Here is a 21,088-nt window from a genome sequence, read left to right as displayed (position 1 = left end):
ATCATGGTGTAATAACAAGATTCCTTAATTTCCAAAGTTCCAAACTAGGAAGATAGGGGGCACGATGGTTTTCAAATTCCTCGTGTTTACTTGACTATCCGACACCATTTTTGTTGCAGAATATGCAATACTTTCTGATATTTTCATTTGCAGAGAGAGGCTAAGGATAGAGGTCCTTTGGCACTACGTGCAAATTTTTGACTGCGCTTGCCAAATTGCTGGTGTTTCACGCTGATGCTTAGATAGTGATTACTGGTAACAACATCCTCATCTCTTGTTTCATTTCGGTTAGGTCACAAGAAATTTCTAAGAAAGAGCCTGGTAAGAATAGGCACCTCCTTGCAACGCTTGGTCGCTCTATCCTGACTTGCCACCGAATGTGGGAAAATTGAATGAACAAGTCCTGAAGAAAAAACCCAAAAATAACAATTCATTGCATTCAAGAGCAGTCCCCACTTCTCAAACTCTGCAGTAGCTTCAAATATCCAATATTTTCTGGTGTAATGTACCTGCAAGATATTTAGATAAGAAGTTTTAAAATGACATGAACAAGATCCCAGCACATCAGAAAAGCAATCAGGTTCAGTTGCTTTGATTTCAATTCCTGGTGCCCTGTGCTTTGAGATGGTTAATTTGCCAGAGTCCAGTTACCAGTTAAAATGAACTATAACCTCGAGATTTAACAGAATCAAGTTATCATTCACTTTGAGGAAGAGAAATGCTAACTGCTTTGAGGAAGAGAAATGCCAACTGATAGAATGTCTGAAGTAAGGTGCATCTTGCTAGTTTATAACACATCTTCATGTTTATTTATTTTGCTCCTTTACTCACTACAGCTGTTGGGCAGCGGGAGAAATGGCAGCAGTTTAAACACAGGCTACCTTATTTAGCATTGGAAGCTTTCTGCTGTTAAAGGATGCAAAAATCCTATGCGCCAATTGATGGCACGCAAGGGAGTTCCTGGTGAGAATAGGCACCTCATTTTTTATTATTTTGCATCGTTAAACAGAGCTCCATTTGCAGCACAACTTTCAAGAGCTTTTAAGTGGCATTCAACTTAAAACTTCTACCCTAATATGGCATGAAACTGCAGAACATACAGCTAAATACTACTTATGTAAACCGCCCTCCCCCGCCCCCCCCCCCCCCCCCCCCCCCCCCAACCCACCAAAAAAAAATGCAACTTATAGAAAATATGGATTTTCATACCCATGTCGGAAAAGGAAATCAATGATGACCAGGTTGCAATTCGCTTTGTAGAACTCTGTGCTTCTAATGATGTTAGCAACATGTGTTACTGGAACCAACTTGAAGCTTTCCACCTCTCCATCTGTTTCATTATAAATAATTTACAGCCATGCAAATTATGTAATAATAATTATATGTTGGTTAATTAAAGTTGAGGTATTTGAGCACGCTACCCTCATTCCTGGGAATAAAACCTTCTGGAAGCTTTAAATCATAACAAAACATAACATCTCTCTTGAATCTATGTCCGTCAATGTCCATATAGGATATAGCTCCCACTGGGACAGCTCTGCATTAGAACAAACACCTTCCAGTAATGAACTAATCTATTAAGTTTATTGTACATCATCTTTTATTGTTTTTTTTGGGGAGAGGGGGGGGGAGGGGGAGGGAATAGGGCACATTATCTAGAACCCTAATCATGCCAACATGACATAAAAGTGAGAGAAAAAAATTACAGAAACACAAGAAAAAAAAAGAAAAGAAAAGAAACCTAGAGATAGGACATACATGATGCCTGGCGAAAACAAGTTTTTTGTTATTTAAGGTTCACTTCAAGTGTATGGAAAATTTTTGCTATATAAGTTTCACTTCAAGCATATGGTTGTCCTCATAGTTGGATAGTCTAGCCTAGTTCAACAGAAAGTCAAAAACTTACCTGCCGGAAATAGAACTTGGTATGCCTGCTTCCTCTTCACATTCCTTCACAAGGTTCTTTTCACAGGAAATACCATGTGGCTGTAATTAGAATGGTGTACGGTTAAATCATATTGGACTAAAACTTTTCCAGCTTATTCTGGGAGCTGAAAAAGCAACAACAAACGCACTAACAGCATTCTTAATCTTTTCAAGTTTTATTATTCTGGTTAAACAAATACACAGGGATATCTTTTAAGGTATGGTAATTCTGGTTAGTCAAACAGGTAGGCAAATTCATCAAATACAAAGTGCACAAACTGATTTGGAGGCCCAGTGAATGAAAGTACCTAGCATGTATCTGCCATGTCAAATATCACATTAGTACAGTGGACAGAAGAATATTCTCTAGGCTCGTCTGTATACTTTTCTACTTACAATGCAGAAACTGTTATCTAGAGGTATACAGCCCCTGTAGGCAGAGAAACTTTGAGTGTGGGACAAGAGTTACTAAAATACAATGGGAAGTTCGGCATAAAGATGCCCCCAGCAGACAAAATACTTTCCATGTTCAGGTTCATATGTAATGCATGAGTGGTAACTACCTAGCACAAAATAAAAGTCAGTATTTACCAGTCCACCGGCCACTAGATGATCAAGCATCCCTGGATAGGTGGGTTTCACTTCACTTCTCTTCCCTACCCAAAGATACTTCTGCCCATCCTTTTCAACATAGCCATTCATGTGTACCCCATAAGCCTGCTTTAACATAACATGACACAAGACAGAGGGAGGAGGAGGAGGAGGAGGATCAATAAGTTTTATAGGCAAAAATTGCAGCCATGAATCCTAATCCAATCCTCCTTTTCATCTTAAAATGCCACAATTCTCACAAGGTTTATTTTCAAACTTAGCTACCAATTAAGTAATTATTGGAAGGTATCCAAAAATTATAGAAACAACTAGTAGTAACCAAAAGAGTAGCACCCAATATATGTTCAAGCTAGCCATCCTGCACAAATGGTAGTAGGATACTAGAAACAACCTTATTACTGAAACTGTTCTTGGGTGCTTGGCAATGGCAATGGTCAGTATAAAATTAGGAGGCCAAGATGTAATAAGAACAAGCATTTATCACTAACCATTACGTAAGCTGCACCCATAACTACATTGGCAATATATCTTTATTTCAGAATAAAAATTTGAACTGTATGGCATCAAAATGTTCAGAAGCCATAGAATTATGAGGGAACAGACTCTTTTATACCTTTGTCCCAAAGTATGGTGCTGCTGCTCGTTCAACCGAAAAAAATATAGGCGAACCAAAAGAAGATACGACAGGGAATAGCTGCACAAATCAAAAGAATTAAGAGTTAACCCAAGAAGAAGTGCCTATGGAATGGTGATTAAACTCAAAAAATCAGAATCATAGAAGCAAAACAGCCACTATAACCACATTAAGGAAATTAGATGAAAAGGGAGCATCCAGTGATTTAAGTACCTCATTTCGTATACCTGGAATCAGTTCCTCCCCCAAACACTTGACAACATCTCCAACAGCTCTTGTCCGATCCTCAGCAGTCGTCAGAGATGAATGCAGAGTGACATGGCACCCGAAATTGCTGCTGAAAGCCTTGGTATCTTTTTGGAAGACAAACACATCCCTGAACTTCCTCAGATGATCTGCAAACCTACATTACATGGAAAACACCGTGTTGGAAAAATAACAAGAAGAAGGAATAAAGAAGGAAAGAACCCTATGAAATTCAAACGAGCTGAAGCGATAACATCTGTAGAAGCATTCTCATTTGTAACTAGATTCATGAATCAGGTCAGTGGAACAAGTACATTCACTGGTAAGGGGGTAAGGTTTAATTGATCTGCTGATTAATATCAATTTGATTAATTTCACTTTCTCTACACATAAAGTTCCACTTCCTCGTGCTAATTTTTCCAATTACATAACGTTACAGAAATAACAACACAGTTGGGACATCCTTGAAAGCTGCCACTTTTTTGTTCAATTCTACAACCTCCAAAATAATATTAAGCATTCATTAAAAAAATCATAATCAATATAAAAGACAATAATACTGATATACAATAAATGATTAACTTTAGAGAATTATAAGATGTACTACAATGGGCTTACCCAAAATGTACATAGCCAACTATTTGATTTGCAATGACGAATGGCATAAACTCATTTAGCTTCTCCTGCAAAATTGGTTTCCAATTAAATCAGAAAAATAAATACTATAAAAGTACAGATATGTGAAAGGGTATCTTATAGCTTAGCATATTGTTCAATTGGTGGGGGTGTTGGGGGGGGGGGTGTTGAGGTGCTAGTTTTTAGCAGTATTACCAAATTGCGGTTGCAGAGTATGACTCTGTCAAAGAAGCCTCCGAGGTCAGACGCAGAGTCAGTTTCATTTGATTCACCGGCTCGAAATACATCATCCCATGTGAAGCAGCTGCTGCCAACAGATGACGCGGTGGCGGAACCCAAACGATGTCGTGCTGCTGCAACAGACCGCGAAGAAAATGATGAAAATTTGATCCTACCCTGGAGAGCTGGAGATGGAGACGGAGAAATGGAGGGAATAGATGCGCGAGGAAGATGGTGGTGGAAGTGGAGCTTGCTTATACTAGTGCCGCTGCAGCAGCAGATGGTCGTGATACCACTACTGATTCCCATTTTCCAGTTCGTTGAACAGCATTGACGAGAGAGAGAGAGAGAGAGCTATACAGTATACATACAAGCGAGGAAATTCAACGACATAAAAATAGCACGCGCGTGTCAAGTGCGCATAATCTTTTCCAACTGCCACGAGTGCCTTGTGGTTTGTACGAGCAATTCCCATCCAAGTTTGTTATGGATTTCAAAATCATTGGGGCGTTTAGACTAGAAGTTTTGGCATTCAGAAAGATACCAACCAATTGGCCATAACCTTCATTTTCAGTTAAATGAAAATGTTTGAATCATTGTGAGTCATTTTAGGTTGTGCGTTTGATAAAATTCAGGTATAAAAATGTTTGAATCACTTTAATTATTAAACTATTAAATACTAAATTTGATATATTCTAGAATTCATCACTTATATTTTAGATTTAATTTTATTTAAAAAATTTAATATCATCTAAGTAATTAATTAATTCAAATATTTTATTTTTAATTATTAGACGCGTTACACGTCAAGATATAAATTCATTAAATTTGAAATTTACGCCCTCCCCGCAGAATGATTTTGAAATCCATAAGAAACGTGGGAATTGCTCTTTGAAGGTCCGTGCAACATTAGAACAACTCAACCAATGATGACCAGTGCATACTGGGTTCAAAACGGACATGGCCCAGGTCACGTCAGGACAAGATGGGGAAGTCGAAGTTGAGAATCAGACGCCGCTCTCGCCGTGGTGCATACGCAACAGAGGAGGCCTGTATTCCATATTTTAAACTTATTCCGGCTCGGATTCCTCCCGACTCCGTCCCTTGCTTAAAACCCACAATTTCAGCTTACTTATACTGCTATGCCTCTCTAATTCTCCAGAATTCCCCCTACGTATGCAGCCGGCTCCACCTTTAAATCTTCAAAGCACCACCACCACCATTACTCTCTGAAGTCTCTCTCTCAATCGCTCTTTCAATACGGTCCCCTGCGATTGCCTTCACCTCCGCAGCCTTCCGCCGCCAGTCGTCTTACTCATCCATTTCCAATAATGTCGTCCTGCTCTTCTCAACCTCAGACTCACGTTGTTCAAACAGTTTCTATTTCATACACGCAACTCAAGGTATCCATGTTTCTTTCGCCAATCGCCACTAACTTCTCCATATATAGTTATATAGTTAGGTATATCCACGTCTTACTTGTCCCTGTTGGAAACTCATGGGCTAATTTACAAACTCTGGCATTAGAGTTGCCATTGCCATTGGAATTTTCTCGTCTGTGTATGCATGCATGTTGTTTGACATGTGCTTAGGTGTTAGCATAGGTGCGAGAATATGTATACAAAGTTTCTCTGTAATATGATTGCAAATCTGGGAAATGCATTAGCAGATCAAGTAGCTAATAACTACTACTAGTTTTCATTCGTTGTCAGTAGTTCATGATCAGAGAGCTAATTGCCATATTCTGTTTTTAGGAGTCAATAGAATGGAATTTACTTGAGGTTCGCAGTGTTCATTTACAGTGAACGTCGCGTTAATTTTGAAGTATGATGGAAACTCTAAAAACTGGTCTCTAAATTTACGCGTCCAAGTACTTAAAAGAAAGAAAGAAAGAAAAAAAAAAAAGAGACTTTGCTCACATGCATGAATTTTTATACATTTAGACATGTGCATGTCTGCGTACTGAAATTTGTTTTCTGGTGTATTTATGAACTAGGATAAAGGTGCTGATTTGTCCGCAAAGATTGAGGAAGGCTTTGGGCCAAATGGTTTGGGAATTCTTTCTATAGCAGATGTACATAATATACTTTGTTGCAAACCACCTCTTTTTTACTTATTGGATATAGATTGTGCTTCTTATGGTTTTTATGCATGAAAGTTCTTGCATTTGTTTGCTGAATTGTGTAGTTATTGCGTCTTGCTTTTTTTTTTGTATCAATTTAAGTCTAGTAGTTGTTCTTGCCTATTTTTCAGTCTAACTGATTTTGTTATAGGTTCCTGGGTATTCATCATTGCGTCAAAACCTTCTCCATCTTTCACCTCGGTATGAGATGCTGCATGAAATGTTTACACGTTAGTTGAACGCGCAAAGATTACTTACACAAAGGAGATGTTCAGGATTTCTAAGTTTGTTTCTTTGTATCAGATTAGCAGGCCTTTCAGATGATCAGAAGAGGGACCTCGAAGACCCTGATAGTAGGTAATATAAGCACACTGTCAATAATTCTGAAATAACCTTTTTTCAACTATTGGATAGTGGAATTAAAATAGGTTGCTTCCATGTACTTCATTGGTGTTAGTATAAACTTGGTCACCATCATCTCTTGCAATTTGGTTCATTAGCTTATTAAGCTTGAAAATTTTGTAAACATAATTTTTGTCCCACCTGCTGTATACAGACTCAAATGTGTCAAAAATTTTGTTGAAATTATGCAGATACAACTTCGGATGGAGTCATGGAAAAGAGAAGCTTGAATCCGGAAAGCCAGGTAAAGCTTGTGCAATTGGTACATTGACTCAACTGGTATCTTTTGATTTGGTCATTTGAACCATATTAATGTGTGTGGGTGGACAATGTGAAGTTCAAAGCTTCTATGGCAGTGAGATTTGTAATTGGTCTGTGTAGGTTTGATCTTTTCATCTTTAACACCACAATGTCATGGATTTACATTCATCTTAACCATCAGGGTATTCCTCTTGTAAAAAGCTGCAACTTTCGTGACCAATACTGTGTTTGAGTTGCATATTTTTTTCAGTCTACAATCACCTTGATAACATCTTCTCTTCTGTTGTGGTTGTCTTTGAATGCAGATACACTGAAAGGGTCATTTTACGCAAATCCAGTACTAGATAAACCTACCAGTGACCCAGCCCTTATTCAACGGTACATGTGGCTAGTGTTATCCTTCATTTAGAAATATTATGACTGGCTACTTTCATGTGCAAATATATCAGACTCATTCGATATCTCTTGTGATTTCTGTCAAATGAGTTAAAGGAAATATTTTGCTAGAAAGTTCATCAGAATTTTCTTGTACAAATTTCAATTTTGTGAAGAGTACCCATGCTTGTAGGTCTTGCTAAACTTCTGCTGTGCCATTTCTAATAGGTACCCTTCATACTGTGGAGCAAATATTTGGCCTCGTAGTGCTCTCCCAGAACTCGAACCAGGTATGTAATGTATTTCTGAAATAGTTTTTCTTCTTGCTCTTTGGAAGTTACAGATAGATACACTGGCTTTTCAGCTTGAATTGTCAATCAGGTTGTTCTTGACATTTGGTCCTGACACTTAGTATATGCTCATCTAGATGCTCAGCCTATCTAATCTAACACTTATTACTTTCTTATGGACGTCAAACTTGTCTTACAAGTTTCAAAAATCTGGAGCGGCATGAACTACAGTTAATATGGGTAAAAGTTTAGGTGTGGGGAATCAACTGCCTTTGATAATTAGTATGTATCCAGATCATTGATTGAAACTTGTAAGATTAAGAAGAACTATCAATTCAAATGTGCGAGCTGGATTTTATAATGCCTACTGCATAATTTTTTAAACTAAGTCGTGGCGGCTTAATTGTCAAATTCAATCCTTGAAATATCACTCTTACAATGTGTTTCTCATTTCTGATTTCATCATGATGTCTAGATTTATTGTATCCAACTCATTAATGTACTTCTCAGTGTTTGCATTAGTTTATGTTAGTTTATCTACATCATTGGAGTTAAATTAGTCTTCATGGAATGAGCGATTCAACACCTTAGGGATGGAATAGCTGTAAAATTCATCTGGAATTTCATTTACGTTTACTGCCTTTACCTGCACCTTTTTTTTTTGGGGGGGGGGGGGGGGGGGGAGGGGTTGGTTCTCTCCTTCTTCATTTGATATGTGATGGAATAGGCATAAATTATATATTGATTCATTTTGGTGCAAAATGATATTCATGAATATACAACTTAATTGCATCTTTATGTTCTTTGAAGGTTAGTTCATCTTGTTATAGCTACTTAGCATCTATCCTCAATGTGTAGCTTTTAAACCTCTCGGGAAGCTGATTCTGGAAGTTGGGATGTTGTTGGCATATCACTGTGACCTCTATGGTAAGTTGATCTTAAATGCTTTCTTTTCTTTTCACTTATCTACTTGCCTCCTGGTTTTTTTTTTTTTGGTTTCCTAATTCCTGACCTCTTTTCTAACATGTATGAGGACCTTTCTGCTTGTACTTGTTGTAGTTTTACTTGAGAATTATTGGTATTGTGTATTTAGTGAATTCCATATGGATATCTGCAGCATTTCAAGGGATGAAAATGCTTGAGGATGATGGCCTTGAACAGATACTTCGTCGCTCAAGATGTCATAAAGGTCGTCTGTTGTACTATTTTCCTGCGAAACACAGGTTAGTTTCCTCATTACTTGTCTATTATTACCCTGTGAAGTTTAGTCCATGTTATATGTATTACCAATATATAAGTTCTATCTCTCATAAGGTTATATTGCACATTGAATTTTGTTAATGCAGAAAAAAGGGAAAAGATAATTCTGTTTTGTTTGAATCAGTTGAATAAATAATTGCGTAAGTAGAATGAGACATAGGTTACTTGTAAGCAACTTAAATGTTTAAACTGCTTATTAATTGATTATGAGATGATGACTGCAAAAATATTGAAATTTTTGGCACTTAAGCTATCTTTTTTATTGAAAATATGGATGCTTAGTCAATGAAGCACAGGCCTAACAATGTTCATAAATGATAAATATACCAGAACAATAATGATGAAATATCAATGGAATACAAGTTCTACTCTGAACAGAGTCTTCTGTCTCTCACCCTTCTCTGTTCAATATATTTGGACAGTACTAGTGCTTAGTCTTTGTAATAAATTCTTTTCCATTTGTTGCGAAAAGTTAAAAGAAAATTTGATGTTCTGTAATCATCTGATGGCCATCTTTGCGATACTGGCATACTGCTTCATTCTTCCTACCAGTGATTTTCTTCTTCAAGGACTTTCCTACTAGTTAGACTGACCGTTTGATAGTGAATGTGCTTCTCATTCTCCAATTTCTAATAGATAAATATTCTTAATTATAACCGTGTCCATAGCTGATGGTGGGACTGGTCATTTTATGCTTTGATTTTCTTTCGCTTGGGATCTTTGTTTTCCTTTTCTTCTTTTCCCTTTAGGGTTGGGGGTGGATTTTTTTTTTGTTGTTGGGGGGGAGGGTGGGTAAGGGGGTGGTTCAATATCTCCATCAGCTTATGGATGCATCACTAAGATTATTGTTTCTTGTATTTGCATGAGATTATTTTCTTTTTGGCCAGTTACTTTTTGCATCTTTTACTAAATCTACTTGAGGTTCTTTTCTTAGTTTAAACATCTATACAATCCTTACTGAAGAAAAATGTTGATCTTCATTATCCTGTATCTCAAGATGGAAAATTCTTGGTTAAGATCTCAATGAATATCTTTTACCAGAATTATATGACTTGTGCTGCAGTAGTTGCAGTCAGGATGGTGAGTCGATGTCATCTTGGTGTGGATGGCACACTGATCATGGTTCTCTGACGGGTAAGTCATGTCTGAAAACTGGTACCTGGGTCAAATAACTATAAGGGGCTAAGTACTGGAACAGTCATAAAATGAAATTAGGCCCTACCCTAGGGACGATTATAAAATTGTGGTCACCTGGACCACAAGCACATAAATGTGCTGGGACATTTCCTGAATATGCCAAATGTTAGTCTATTCTCCTAGCAAAAGAGCTGTTAATTAGAGACATCTCTTGTGTGGTGTCTTAGTGAATTGCAATCTTCTGTTCTATAAGTTCCACCTCTTTTACCATCAACAGTTTCTTATTCAATGCATCCATGGTGCCTAAAACATATAGATTACCATTGTCAAATGAAATGAAAAAGTGGAAAAATTATCATCCTTGCTTAATTCAAGGAACAGGAAGGCAGAACTCATGCTATTGATATGCATCTGTTTAATTACTTTCCAACCTACACTAGGACTTTTAAAGTATCCATTCACAGACGAGTAAAATAAAGTTTAGTTACAGTTCAACTTATATGTGCTTTGTATGCAAACTCTGAAACATAAAGTCAAGTCAAACCATGTAGCCCAAATCCCTTCTTTTAAACCTTGCAAAAATTTAAATTGCCTTTTCCCTCCTTGGATGTTAGATACCTGGTCGACTTTTCCTGAAAGAAGTACAACATTCCTTTCATCCATCCGACTACTCAAGTTTTGAGTATTTGACTTATATTTTTGAAGTTTAAGTCTGCACCTTCATGCTTTCTTGTTTCTGTCTAATTGTTGCTTGAATTGAACATGTAGGTCTCACGCGTGCCATGTTTAAGAAGGATGCTGTAGAAATATCTTGCCCTGATAATGCTGCTGGGCTTTATGTAAAATCACGTAGTGGCCAATTAGTCAAAGTATATTTCTTTATGCTTCAAAATCAAAAGAAAATTGTGTTTGGAAAATCACATTATACCTGCATGCATGCATAGATATATCTATATGTGCTTATCTGTGTTATGTATATGTTTCACAATTGCTGATTTTAGGTTTCTTTCTCAAGATACCAACTTATTTCAGACATATTTATGATTGTACTGGAGATATGATATGATATAATTTAGTTACAATGGGGGCCAATCCTAAAACAGAATCCTTGTACCATTGCAAGTTAAGCTCATGTTTGAATATTTTCCATCAGCAATCCTTTCCTCATTTCAAAGAAGAGAAGAGAGTTTCTTCCCTACTCTTTTTCTCTCAGTTTTCTGATATCAACAAGGTTAATGAAGATGCATTTGAAATAACTCCTTAAGATGGTTTTCCAAAATGCAGAAAGTTGGGTAGTTGTAGTGGGAAATGTTGATATGCCATGTCTGTGCGTGCTTTGAAATAGTGTGTTTACTATAAAATTGGTCTTTAGAATTTCCATCTTAGATACTCATATATTGTTTCCCCGCAAAATGGGTAGTAATTTCTAATCCAGGCAAATGATGATTATTGAGTTAGGTGGTGTATGGTGAAGATGAAATTGCATATCAAATAGGTGAGACAACTGAGATATTGTCCAGAGGTCGGCTCTGTGCAACACCACATTGTGTTCGGGTATCTCCTTCTCTCTTTATGCGCTTTCAAGATTCTTGGAGAGATGGCATGGGCATCTCTCTCTCTCTCTCTCTCTCTCTAAGTTTTAGGGAGCGAGAGTGGCTTTAACATTTTGCAATTCATAAAATCGAGTCTGAAATTTGTTGTGTCTGCTGTCCTATTATATTGATATCTGCTTGTAATATTTTAACATTTCAATTCTTTTTACTCCTCCAGAGTTTGATTTTAATTCGATATAGCTCTCATTCTCCAAGTATCTAGTGGCACTCCTCGAGATAATTTGTTCTCTTTATTTGTTTCATGTGAAGTATACCAAAAGTTTACTCCTTAATGAAGAGCATATTTGTTAATAAGCTTGAATTAACAACTTTTAAGATTCATACTGCAAGAGTTTTAATATCCATCCACTAAAGAGGTTTGACTGCCCTATACTTGGAAGGTGCTGAAGATTTGGAGACTTTCCATATAAAGAAACTATCCACTAGCATGTATATGAGAAATCTCCAAAGTTCTTGTCGTAGTGAATCACTTAACATGAGTAATTACTGTAAAAAAATGACAATGGTTGTGTTACGTTCTTTTATTATACATTTTTTAAAAAATGATGATGGATAAAAGACAGATTCTTGCAACCAGAGATGTCCACTTTTTCTTGAAAGACCTAGGACATGTTACTTGTTTGTTTCTCAACCTGTAACATCCTTTAATTTCTCTGTTCCTTCACTTCCTAAACCTATAATGCATTGAAATTAGGCACCCTTGGGGGAAGCAGCATTTGGCGTTGATCGTTCGACATTTGCATTATTCATGCAGCCTGACTGGTATGTGTGTGTTACTGTCCTGTTTGCTTTTGTTTAAGTGTCGTAGATTACTAGTCTATGTAGGCTGATTGTGCTCATACTGAGTTTGTTTTTTCTCATAAAACTTGCTTTACATTAAGAATCTTGGCTGTTGAAGCTGGGTTGTCAGTGAGTGACAGACACATGTCATCAGGTGACTGTAGGGTTGACTTGGGTGGTTGGCTTGCACACTCAGTTGTTGCTTTGTTAACCAGCCATAGAATCTCTAATTGATTGTGCTCTCACCTTCAGATAATTATTAGTAAGCAAGTTATGTAGCACTTTCATTCCCCACACAGTAAGCACCTTGTTGGATTAATTTGGTTTCAGAATTACTTGCAAAATATGAGTAACTACTCTTATTTCTTTTCTTTTTTTTATTTTTATTTTTGTTGGAGCATAACATGGTTGCATAAGAGTAATTACTCTTATTTCATAAAGGGGAATTATCAGACGTTGGTTGAGTAAACTTACACTAGTAGAACTTCAGTTCTTTTAGCCGTTACAGTTTGAGGGGTTCAATTGTCTTGTTAGCCTATAGATTACAGGAACAGCGCTTGTTGTTCACGTGAAAACATAGTTGGGAATTTTTTTGGCCTTTGATAGGTTTAATTAGTTATTCATAAGATCAAGTGGCTGCAGGAAAGTGAGAGAACGTAGAACGGTAATGTGGAATCTAGCGGTGCATCTTTTTAGGTGATTGTCCAACAAAAGTCCTCAGAAAATAATTTGTACATTATAGGTTTCTTAGCTTCAACAGTCTAGAGGTATAAACTGCTAAACTGTAGATGATTTATGAAGTGACACAACAAAGCGGGAATACGTTAAGTCATCATGTAGGACTGCCTTCTGCGGGAACTTAAGGCGGTTGCGTATTAACAGTCAATTTCGCCCCTGCGCCTACCTATTCCTTTTGTTGGCGGGATTTGGTAATGTTCTGAGTAATTTGTTTCGCCACTTTTACGTCTCCTTTTCTGTGTTCAATCTGTTTACAGCTTTTTCTAATGCTTCTACTGTACCTGTCATTGTTAGGGACGAAAAGCTCAAGTTTCCGGAGGTGGTGCATATTCATCAAGAGGTACCTTTTTGAATCCCAATCATTTGAAAGAGTATGACATGTGAATTGCGATCCGTTTAAAGCGTCCATATTTAGCCATCTTCTGGTGCATTGGTATCTGGATGTCGGTACGTTAAATTTATTCAGTTTTTCTGTGTGCCTAATACGTAATATCCAGTTAATTCCATCTCGTGGATCTCTTACTTTTGGCGAGTATACGGAGAAGCTGCTCGACAAGTATTACCACCTGAAGATGTAGATACGATATTTTACTTTTTATGGTGTGTATGATCCCTATAAAGTGTCCCAAACTGTGTGTAAATTAATCTGTGCATTGTATAAATGGTTCCCTAATCTGTTATTCGTATACCTCCACCGAAAAGTCAACAGGCGTGCCAAGCTTGTTGAAGCTCGCAAAGCAAAAAGATATCTTGAACGGGTAAAAAGATAGATCCTAATCAAAAGAGATATCTTGGTAATCATAGGGATTTGATTTTGGAATGATTCTTTCGATTTTGTAAAACTGAAAAAGCTACGAGATTAATAGTAATTCTTTCAGTAGGGTTTAGCTCCTAGTGATATTGCTGACGTTGCTTATGTTGACTCGAAAGTTTTGTCATAGTAGTATTCCATCATCTAGATTTGACAAAAGAGTACAAGTGATTTGATTCAATAAAGTTATTTCGATGGCTTAGCGATCAATTCATCTACACTCTATATATATAGAGGGGAGAAAATTTTTTGTTTAAATAAATTTCATATTATCTTATGTTATACTTAAATTGTTCTTGATAATTACTTATTACGACACGATCAATATCTCTTTCTTACCAAATAACATGTATTTCATATTATTCTATTTTTCAACTTATTTAGTACGTCCTAATTTTTGTTAACAACTACTATCAATTATGGCTACTGATTAGCATCAAATGACTATCTATCTATTTATACAATTTTTTTTGGCGAATTTTCTGCCATCTATATTGTCAAAAACATAAAACCAATTCTCCCAAAAATTATTTCAACAAAATATTGCAAAAACTTTAATAATATTTTTTCTATTAGTTGTACAAAAAATGATTTGTGCCTTGAGCACCAATATAAATATTTCATCCTAAAATGCCAACGGGATTGTTGAATTTAATCAATGAGGTAAAACGGGATCATACTTGCACGCTGCCCCTTCACTTCTTTTGATCGTTTTGAACAACCACTCCCGCACCAATAGCTCGCATGTCTCTAAATTTTAGTAATAGGAATAGTTTGATTTTCCCTTAGTATAGGACCATATGCTAGTTTAGTTTAGGAGTACTATTAGATGAGTAGTATTAGATGTCTATGATTGACAAAAAAAAATTGATAGTGATGTGCCGGACGAGGTTGTTGGATGCAAGCAATATTAGGTTGCAGCCAATGAGATAAAACAAAATCGCACGTTTGAATTGCCCGTCCTCCTGACTCGGGATCATGTTGCATGACACCATACTGGTTCTTTTTTTTTTTTTTTGGGGGGGGGGGGGGGGTGCTGAAACTCACGTGCATTAAGCTCAAATACTGGAAAAATGCTTGGTCGTAAAATGTACATTCAATTTTCTTTAATTATTAAGGATCAAAGGATATGACCATAATGAGAGATTAACGAAAGCCGCTCAGCAATATTAGTTTAAATGTACCTAATATTTGGTGTGAATCATTGCACAAAATTGCTTTTGAAGTTGTCCATTCTGAAAGATTACATGTATTTAACACGTCATTTACAGATTTTAGTTGGATGATTTGGTGAACTCAGAAATAATAATAATAATAATAATGTCATTTCACATCACATAATATATAAATATTTTATGTATCTCAATACCTGATTTTTAACCAAACACATGAACTATATATATATATTTCTTCCTGGCGTCGCAATCTAGAAGCAGCCAGTGGGTGTTTACCGCCCACCTTTATAATTATCAAAGCTGCCAAAACTAATTTCTTACTCGATCTTGTAAAATTTGATATGATCCAATGAATTTGCAAGAACAGCCAAACAACATTAGTCAGCAATTTGACAAAAATTGTCCACTTGGGAGTAGAGAGAGACCGTAAACCTTTAAAATATACCTCAAGATTATGACACCTTAATCCGTATTAGTTAACAAAATCTTTTCAACTATTCCTGTATTGATCTCGAATCCGACTGGGACAGCATTTCTTTCTCACCTTTTTTTTAATTTTTATTTTTTATAAACGGGGACAGCATATTTACACTTTGAGGGAAACCCTCAACTAATTTAAGAAATTCCAATAATTGAACCAATATTCAGAATTAAGGAGCAATTCTTTCATCAAATGATGCCAAATTACCAAGGAGAATATACGCCTGGACAGTGGAACCTCAGCCATGTCATAGGAGATAAGACTGGTCCCACATGATGTGATATGCGTTCGATTTTTGTCCGGAGGAACAATAACGTGTTTGGATAGCACAAATATCTCAAATAATATTTCACTCGGATCATAAACACATTTTTCAATTCACCTTTTTATATTCTCAATTATCTTTTTATCTCACATACATCACATCACAAAAAGTGCTACAGTAATTATTCCAAATAATACTCTATCCAAACAAACCTAATTAATATATGAACAGAGCAGTAGCTATGCAAGCTGCGTGCAAAATGTTCTTTTGTCACAAATGGTCGAATGACACGCTGACACAAAAGGGCAACAAATCTCTTTTCTTTTTTTTTTGTCAGCAACGATATATTTGTATAACCTACTCTATCCTAATATAGGGGAGAAGAGGAGCCTAAGGAGGCTGTGATAGTGGGCTAGTGAGTATACAGACTCAACTAAACCAAGGGAATGCTATGGCACAATCCTTAGATTTTTTTCGCTACAGGTGAGGCTTGAACCCTCACCTACAACCCCAAAGAGGGACTTAAGCCCCTCCCTAATGGCTATCAAAAATTTAATTATAAATTTTTTGAAAGTGGAAAAAAAAAAAAAAGAAGTTGTTGTTCGTTAGGCTAAGTTCTATGGCGGCTTGCAGTTGTAAGGAATGGAATTTTGGAATGGTAGGCGAAAATATATACTAACAAACTCTTTATTGGTGTGCTAATGGTAACAGCAGTGGAAATTGAAAAAGTTCTGCGCCTTCCGAAACTTCGAAAAAAAGAAAAACGTGTTTGAATTGAACACGTAGAGCAGTCGGAGCAACTGCTACAACTTGTAGTATCCAGTTTCAGCCCCATTTCTGCTTCTGTCTCTTTCTCTGTATCCAATCCATGCATAAAATAAAAGCATCAAAAGTGAATTTGTTCAGGTTTCTGGTTCTCTTCCACACGGCTCTTTCTTTTGCTCAGTCTTATCCATTACATTGCCTTCGAGAGAGGAGGCCTGTGCCGGTCAAGCTCTGCCCCCACCCGCCAGAAACCTGCAAAATTTTCGGTCAAAATTTTGTGCTGCTACTAGTACTACTACCATGTTACACGTATGATCACCTAGAACAATGGACTCTTGTCCATGCCCACCACCGAAATTAATGCGCAGTTGCATAAAGTCCACAATTTTTGAAGCTTTAAATCATTAAATGTTGAGCTCAAAGGTATGCCAATAATTAAGCTTCTTTTTTAATTCCCAAAAAAGTTTCAGCCTACTTTTAGTTAGTTGTAGCGGGGGGGGAAGAGATGTATAGTGTATAGACTATCTGTTTACTTGTAGTCGTAAAACGTATTTTGGCACATTCATGTGTCAATTATTTAAATGAAATAAGCCACTCGAATGTGGTACTACTTAAGAAAAAGGAATACATATATATTTTTTAACTATAGACCACTCCACGTAAATATGTGGGTGGAGCTCACATTTTTTAGGGATGGCGCATCCATGCACTTATGTTTTGTTTGGATCGCATTTTTCTGGACTTTTTGTAAAAAAAGTATTGTAACAATTTAATATATGTGAGATAAAAAGGTGATTGAAAATGTGTTTAAAAAAACGCAACAATTTTTCTTTAAAAAATACAATTCAAACAGGCTTTAGTTTATAGTCGAAAATGTTAAAGAATAGGATGCAAACTAGTTTTGAATAGTAGGATCCTTAGTTTGTGAGTTTTAGAGCATGTGAAAGCAATATATATATATATATATAAACGGAAAATTACATTAAGGGGTAAAAAAATGAAGAGAAAAGACAAATTTGTAAATATTCTTTTAGGTTATTTGAGAGTTTTATGAGACAAAACACGATTAAGATTATTCTTAGTTCGGTTGGAAGGCAAGAAATTGCATGGATAAAATAATATTTTTTATTTAAAATAAAAAAAAATGTGTAAGGATACATGTTTTTAGGTTTTACTACCCATTATTATGATATGACCGCAAACTTAAACAACGGGACCACGATATCTAGCACTAGCCTCTCTCTCTGGCCTCTCTATATATGACGGGCTTTCCTATACTCTGCTCCCAGCTCAATCAATCTTCTTCTCCCTTAATTCTATCTCAAAGCTAATTTCCGAAGTTCCAGGTAGACAGTCTCCAGTCTCCAGTCTCCACCACCATGAGTATTTCTTACTTAATCCCACCGTCGTCTGGCTCTCGAGGCAAAAGCGGCCGGAGAAATGGGTTCAGGAAGCGGTGTTTGATGGTGATGAAGCAGCAGAAAACAAGAATCTACATCCTCAGGCGCTGCGTCACCATGCTTTTGTGTTGGCACGATCACTCCTTATCAGATTAGTAGCTCAATAAATTGAGTATCTTGTCCGACAGCAATTCAGGGGACGCTCCCGGAAGCGAGACGGAGAACCCATGTGACTCTTTTTGATGATATGATCCGGCAAATCTTGATCTTGGCCGAAACGGAAGGGTTCAGCAATTAAAGGTCATTAGAGATCAAGGGTAGGTGCTGCAGTCCAAAAATGGGCTGAAGTCTTTGGTCAAGAGATGTTTTTGCTTAAGGTCAATGGACTCATCCCATTTGTATTGATAGCTGTACAGGAGTTGGAGAGGTAAAGGGGCAAAACTCTCTGTTCAGAACTGGAGAGCTATTTCTCCTCTTGTAGTTGTAGCCCGTGGATGATGAATCTACTTGAAAAATTGATCTTGTATGGATGAATTTGTCATCGAATCTAGGTCTTACGCCTTGATGATTTCTTTTTGAGGAACGCGTAAACAGTAGTGTTAATATTAGTGTATTGATAATTTGTCACTGACTTCCGGTGCTTTTGCAAGCAATTTTTTTTTTCACCAGATAGTACAACTCTTGATGATGAATAACATCAGATGAACAACCAAATGAATTGAACTAATTAAACAAGGATTATATGCGAAGTTAGAGTCTATAGTCCACCCAATAACATGATGGATCATCAAATGATCTTGATTCCTTCCACTATGCATGATTTCACCATATCTTTCCACTGACATGTATACTTGAGGAGCAATTGGGATTTGGTTGGTTGGTTATGGGGGGGGCTTCTTAATCAATTGCCCCACATGTAGGTGATCGGAGAAGCAAATTTCTCTGTCGCATCAACTTCGTGGTCAGAGATTTGGTTTGCATAGCGGGGTAACCTTTAGAGGCTGCCTCACTACTTGTGTTGTGCCTTAAATGAGTCTAGCGGGAGGACGAGGTCATCCTTTACTACCACCTCAATTTGTAGCCCTGTCAAAGAGTAGATGGGGTGGTGGATTACTACCCTACAATTGGATGAGGACCAAGAAGGGCTTGGTCCCTCTTTAACTGTCCGGGACCGTTTGTTAGGTTTATATTTTCACGAAACAAACTTTCATAGGTGAGATGAAGGTTGAAGCATGACGGTCACTTACTCATGATGCGCCATGAAATCTCCTTATAAAGCTTCTTCAAATACATTTTTTGTTGTTTTTGGGGGGGGGGGGGGGGGGGGGGGGTTATGGAAGTTCTGTGAGTTTTGATTACATGCTTATACTACTCTTGGCAATGAAAATAAGGACTTTTGCAGATCGACATGACGGTCATTTACTTGAGTACGCTAAAATAGGCTCGATCAGAATAGTTTTTGTTTTTTTTTTTTCCTGCTGATATAGGCTCGATGAAGAGGGTGCATCTGTGCACCTCTGGTTCATAGCAGAAGATTTCGAAGAATGAGATGCAAACTAATTGCCAAGGATAGGATGCTAAGTCCAGCGTGTGAGTTTAAGAGCAAGGGAAAACCAAAAAAAAGAATATAAACAGAAAATTACATTAAGGAAAAGAAAACCAAGAGAAAAGACAAATTTGTAAACATTAAAACGTTATTTGAGAGTTTTACGAGACAAAAGACGATAAAGATTATTCTCAAGTATGATTGGAAGGCAAGAAATTGCAAGGAAAAAGTAACATTTTATTTTAAAATTTTTTTTTTTTAAAAAAAGAGAATTTGTGAGCATGCATTTTTTCAGGTAGTAGTTTCCATTATCATGATTTGACCTCTAACTTAAACAAAGGGACCGCCGTAGCTGACACCTGTCGCTAGCGCCTCTCTCTGTCATTGGTCTCTCTATATATGACGGGTTTTCCTATGCCCTGCCCCCAAGTCCCAAGTCCCAAGTCTCAACTCAGTCCATCTTCTTCTACCTTAATTCAATCCCATGGCTGATATCCAAAATTTGAGGAGTCTCCATTCTCCACCACCGTGAGCATTTCTTACTTAATCCCACCACCGTCTGATTCTCGACGCAAAAGTCGCCTGAGAAATGGGTTCAGGAAGCGGTGTTTGATGGTGATGAAGCAGCAGAAAACAAGAATCTACATCCTCAGGCGCTGCGTCACCATGCTCCTGTGTAACCGCATTCACGACTTTCATTTCACAAGAGGGAAAAGTCGTATCACAATATATAGTAAAAGTTTTATTTTTATTTTTATTGGGGGACAAACTTTAACTTCCCATTGATCAAACATGAAAACGCCTTCACAGCAATGTACATTCCAATGGTACACTAAACTAATTCACAAGTTGCTTGAGTCAAAACTCTGATTCGAGATTGAATTAGAGGTCAAAAATACTCAACTTGTTAACTTACGTGCCGATTTGATTTCATATATATTATTTAACTATTTTATTCATTTTTAAAAAATAAAATAATTATTTTTTATTTTATAAACTCGAGTTTGAATTTGACTTGATTTGACTCGAATCAAATTTAAGGTTGAATTCGAACTCGAGTTTTACATTTAGAACGCGAATCTGATAAAATTAAGTCGAGACTCATTTTGATTAAACTAAAATTTGACTCGACTCGATTCGACTCGCAAATTTAGGTTGCGACATCAAATGGCCGCTTACTTGATTTGGTGGATAAAAAGAGGTGAGATTTTACTTAATTCTACCATCATATTTTACGTATATGTTACGTGTTCAAATCATATCCTGCTATAATTTATTTGTTAATTCACACACTCCAAATGACGTTGATTCACGATTCATGATTTTTTTAAAAAAAATCATGAATCGTGAATCAACGTCATTTGGAGTGTGTGAATTAACAAATAGATTATAGC

The 21,088-nt window shown here is 36.8% G+C and overlaps 2 protein-coding genes across 10 annotated transcripts; one reads left to right on the top strand and one right to left on the bottom strand.

The window, feature by feature from the left end:
• Positions 1–207: 207 nt before the first annotated feature.
• On the bottom strand, positions 208–4,775 carry LOC113695837 (nudix hydrolase 20, chloroplastic-like). Of its 3 annotated transcripts, none has more exons than XM_072054858.1 (9): positions 4,250–4,773; positions 4,037–4,101; positions 3,386–3,575; positions 3,152–3,232; positions 2,518–2,646; positions 1,907–1,986; positions 1,422–1,537; positions 1,210–1,330; positions 208–509 (listed from the first exon to the last, which is right to left on the bottom strand). In XM_072054858.1, exons 1-9 carry the CDS (start codon positions 4,580–4,582, stop codon positions 440–442), a joined length of 1,185 nt encoding a protein of 394 aa, XP_071910959.1. In that variant the 5' UTR covers positions 4,583–4,773; the 3' UTR covers positions 208–439. The 3 variants fall into 3 exon arrangements, with proteins under 3 accessions (XP_071910959.1, XP_027070811.2, XP_027070812.2); XM_027215010.2 differs by having other exon boundaries at positions 2,518–2,643; positions 4,250–4,769; XM_027215011.2 differs by lacking the exon at positions 2,518–2,646 and having other exon boundaries at positions 4,250–4,775.
• Positions 4,776–5,130: 355 nt separating this feature from the next.
• LOC113695836 (uncharacterized) lies at positions 5,131–14,145 on the top strand. Of its 7 annotated transcripts, none has more exons than XM_027215008.2 (16): positions 5,131–5,676; positions 6,270–6,347; positions 6,547–6,596; positions 6,699–6,752; positions 6,989–7,041; positions 7,364–7,436; positions 7,662–7,723; positions 8,582–8,650; positions 8,841–8,946; positions 10,047–10,117; positions 10,889–10,989; positions 11,579–11,674; positions 12,428–12,495; positions 13,315–13,442; positions 13,546–13,591; positions 13,749–14,145. In XM_027215008.2, exons 1-16 carry the CDS (start codon positions 5,605–5,607, stop codon positions 13,750–13,752), a joined length of 1,131 nt encoding a protein of 376 aa, XP_027070809.2. In that variant the 5' UTR covers positions 5,131–5,604; the 3' UTR covers positions 13,753–14,145. The 7 variants fall into 7 exon arrangements, with proteins under 7 accessions (XP_027070809.2, XP_027070805.2, XP_071910957.1 ...); XM_027215004.2 differs by having other exon boundaries at positions 5,133–5,321; positions 5,436–5,676; positions 13,315–13,591; XM_072054856.1 differs by having other exon boundaries at positions 5,133–5,676; positions 13,315–13,591.
• The last annotated feature ends 6,943 nt before the right edge of the window (positions 14,146–21,088 follow it).

The sequence above is a fragment of the Coffea arabica genome, chromosome 6e (genome assembly GCF_036785885.1).
Source record: "Coffea arabica cultivar ET-39 chromosome 6e, Coffea Arabica ET-39 HiFi, whole genome shotgun sequence".
Taxonomy (NCBI): Eukaryota; Viridiplantae; Streptophyta; class Magnoliopsida; order Gentianales; family Rubiaceae; genus Coffea; species Coffea arabica.
The sequence above is the reverse complement of the archived record's forward strand: the minus strand, read 5'-3'. Positions and strand labels throughout refer to the sequence as shown.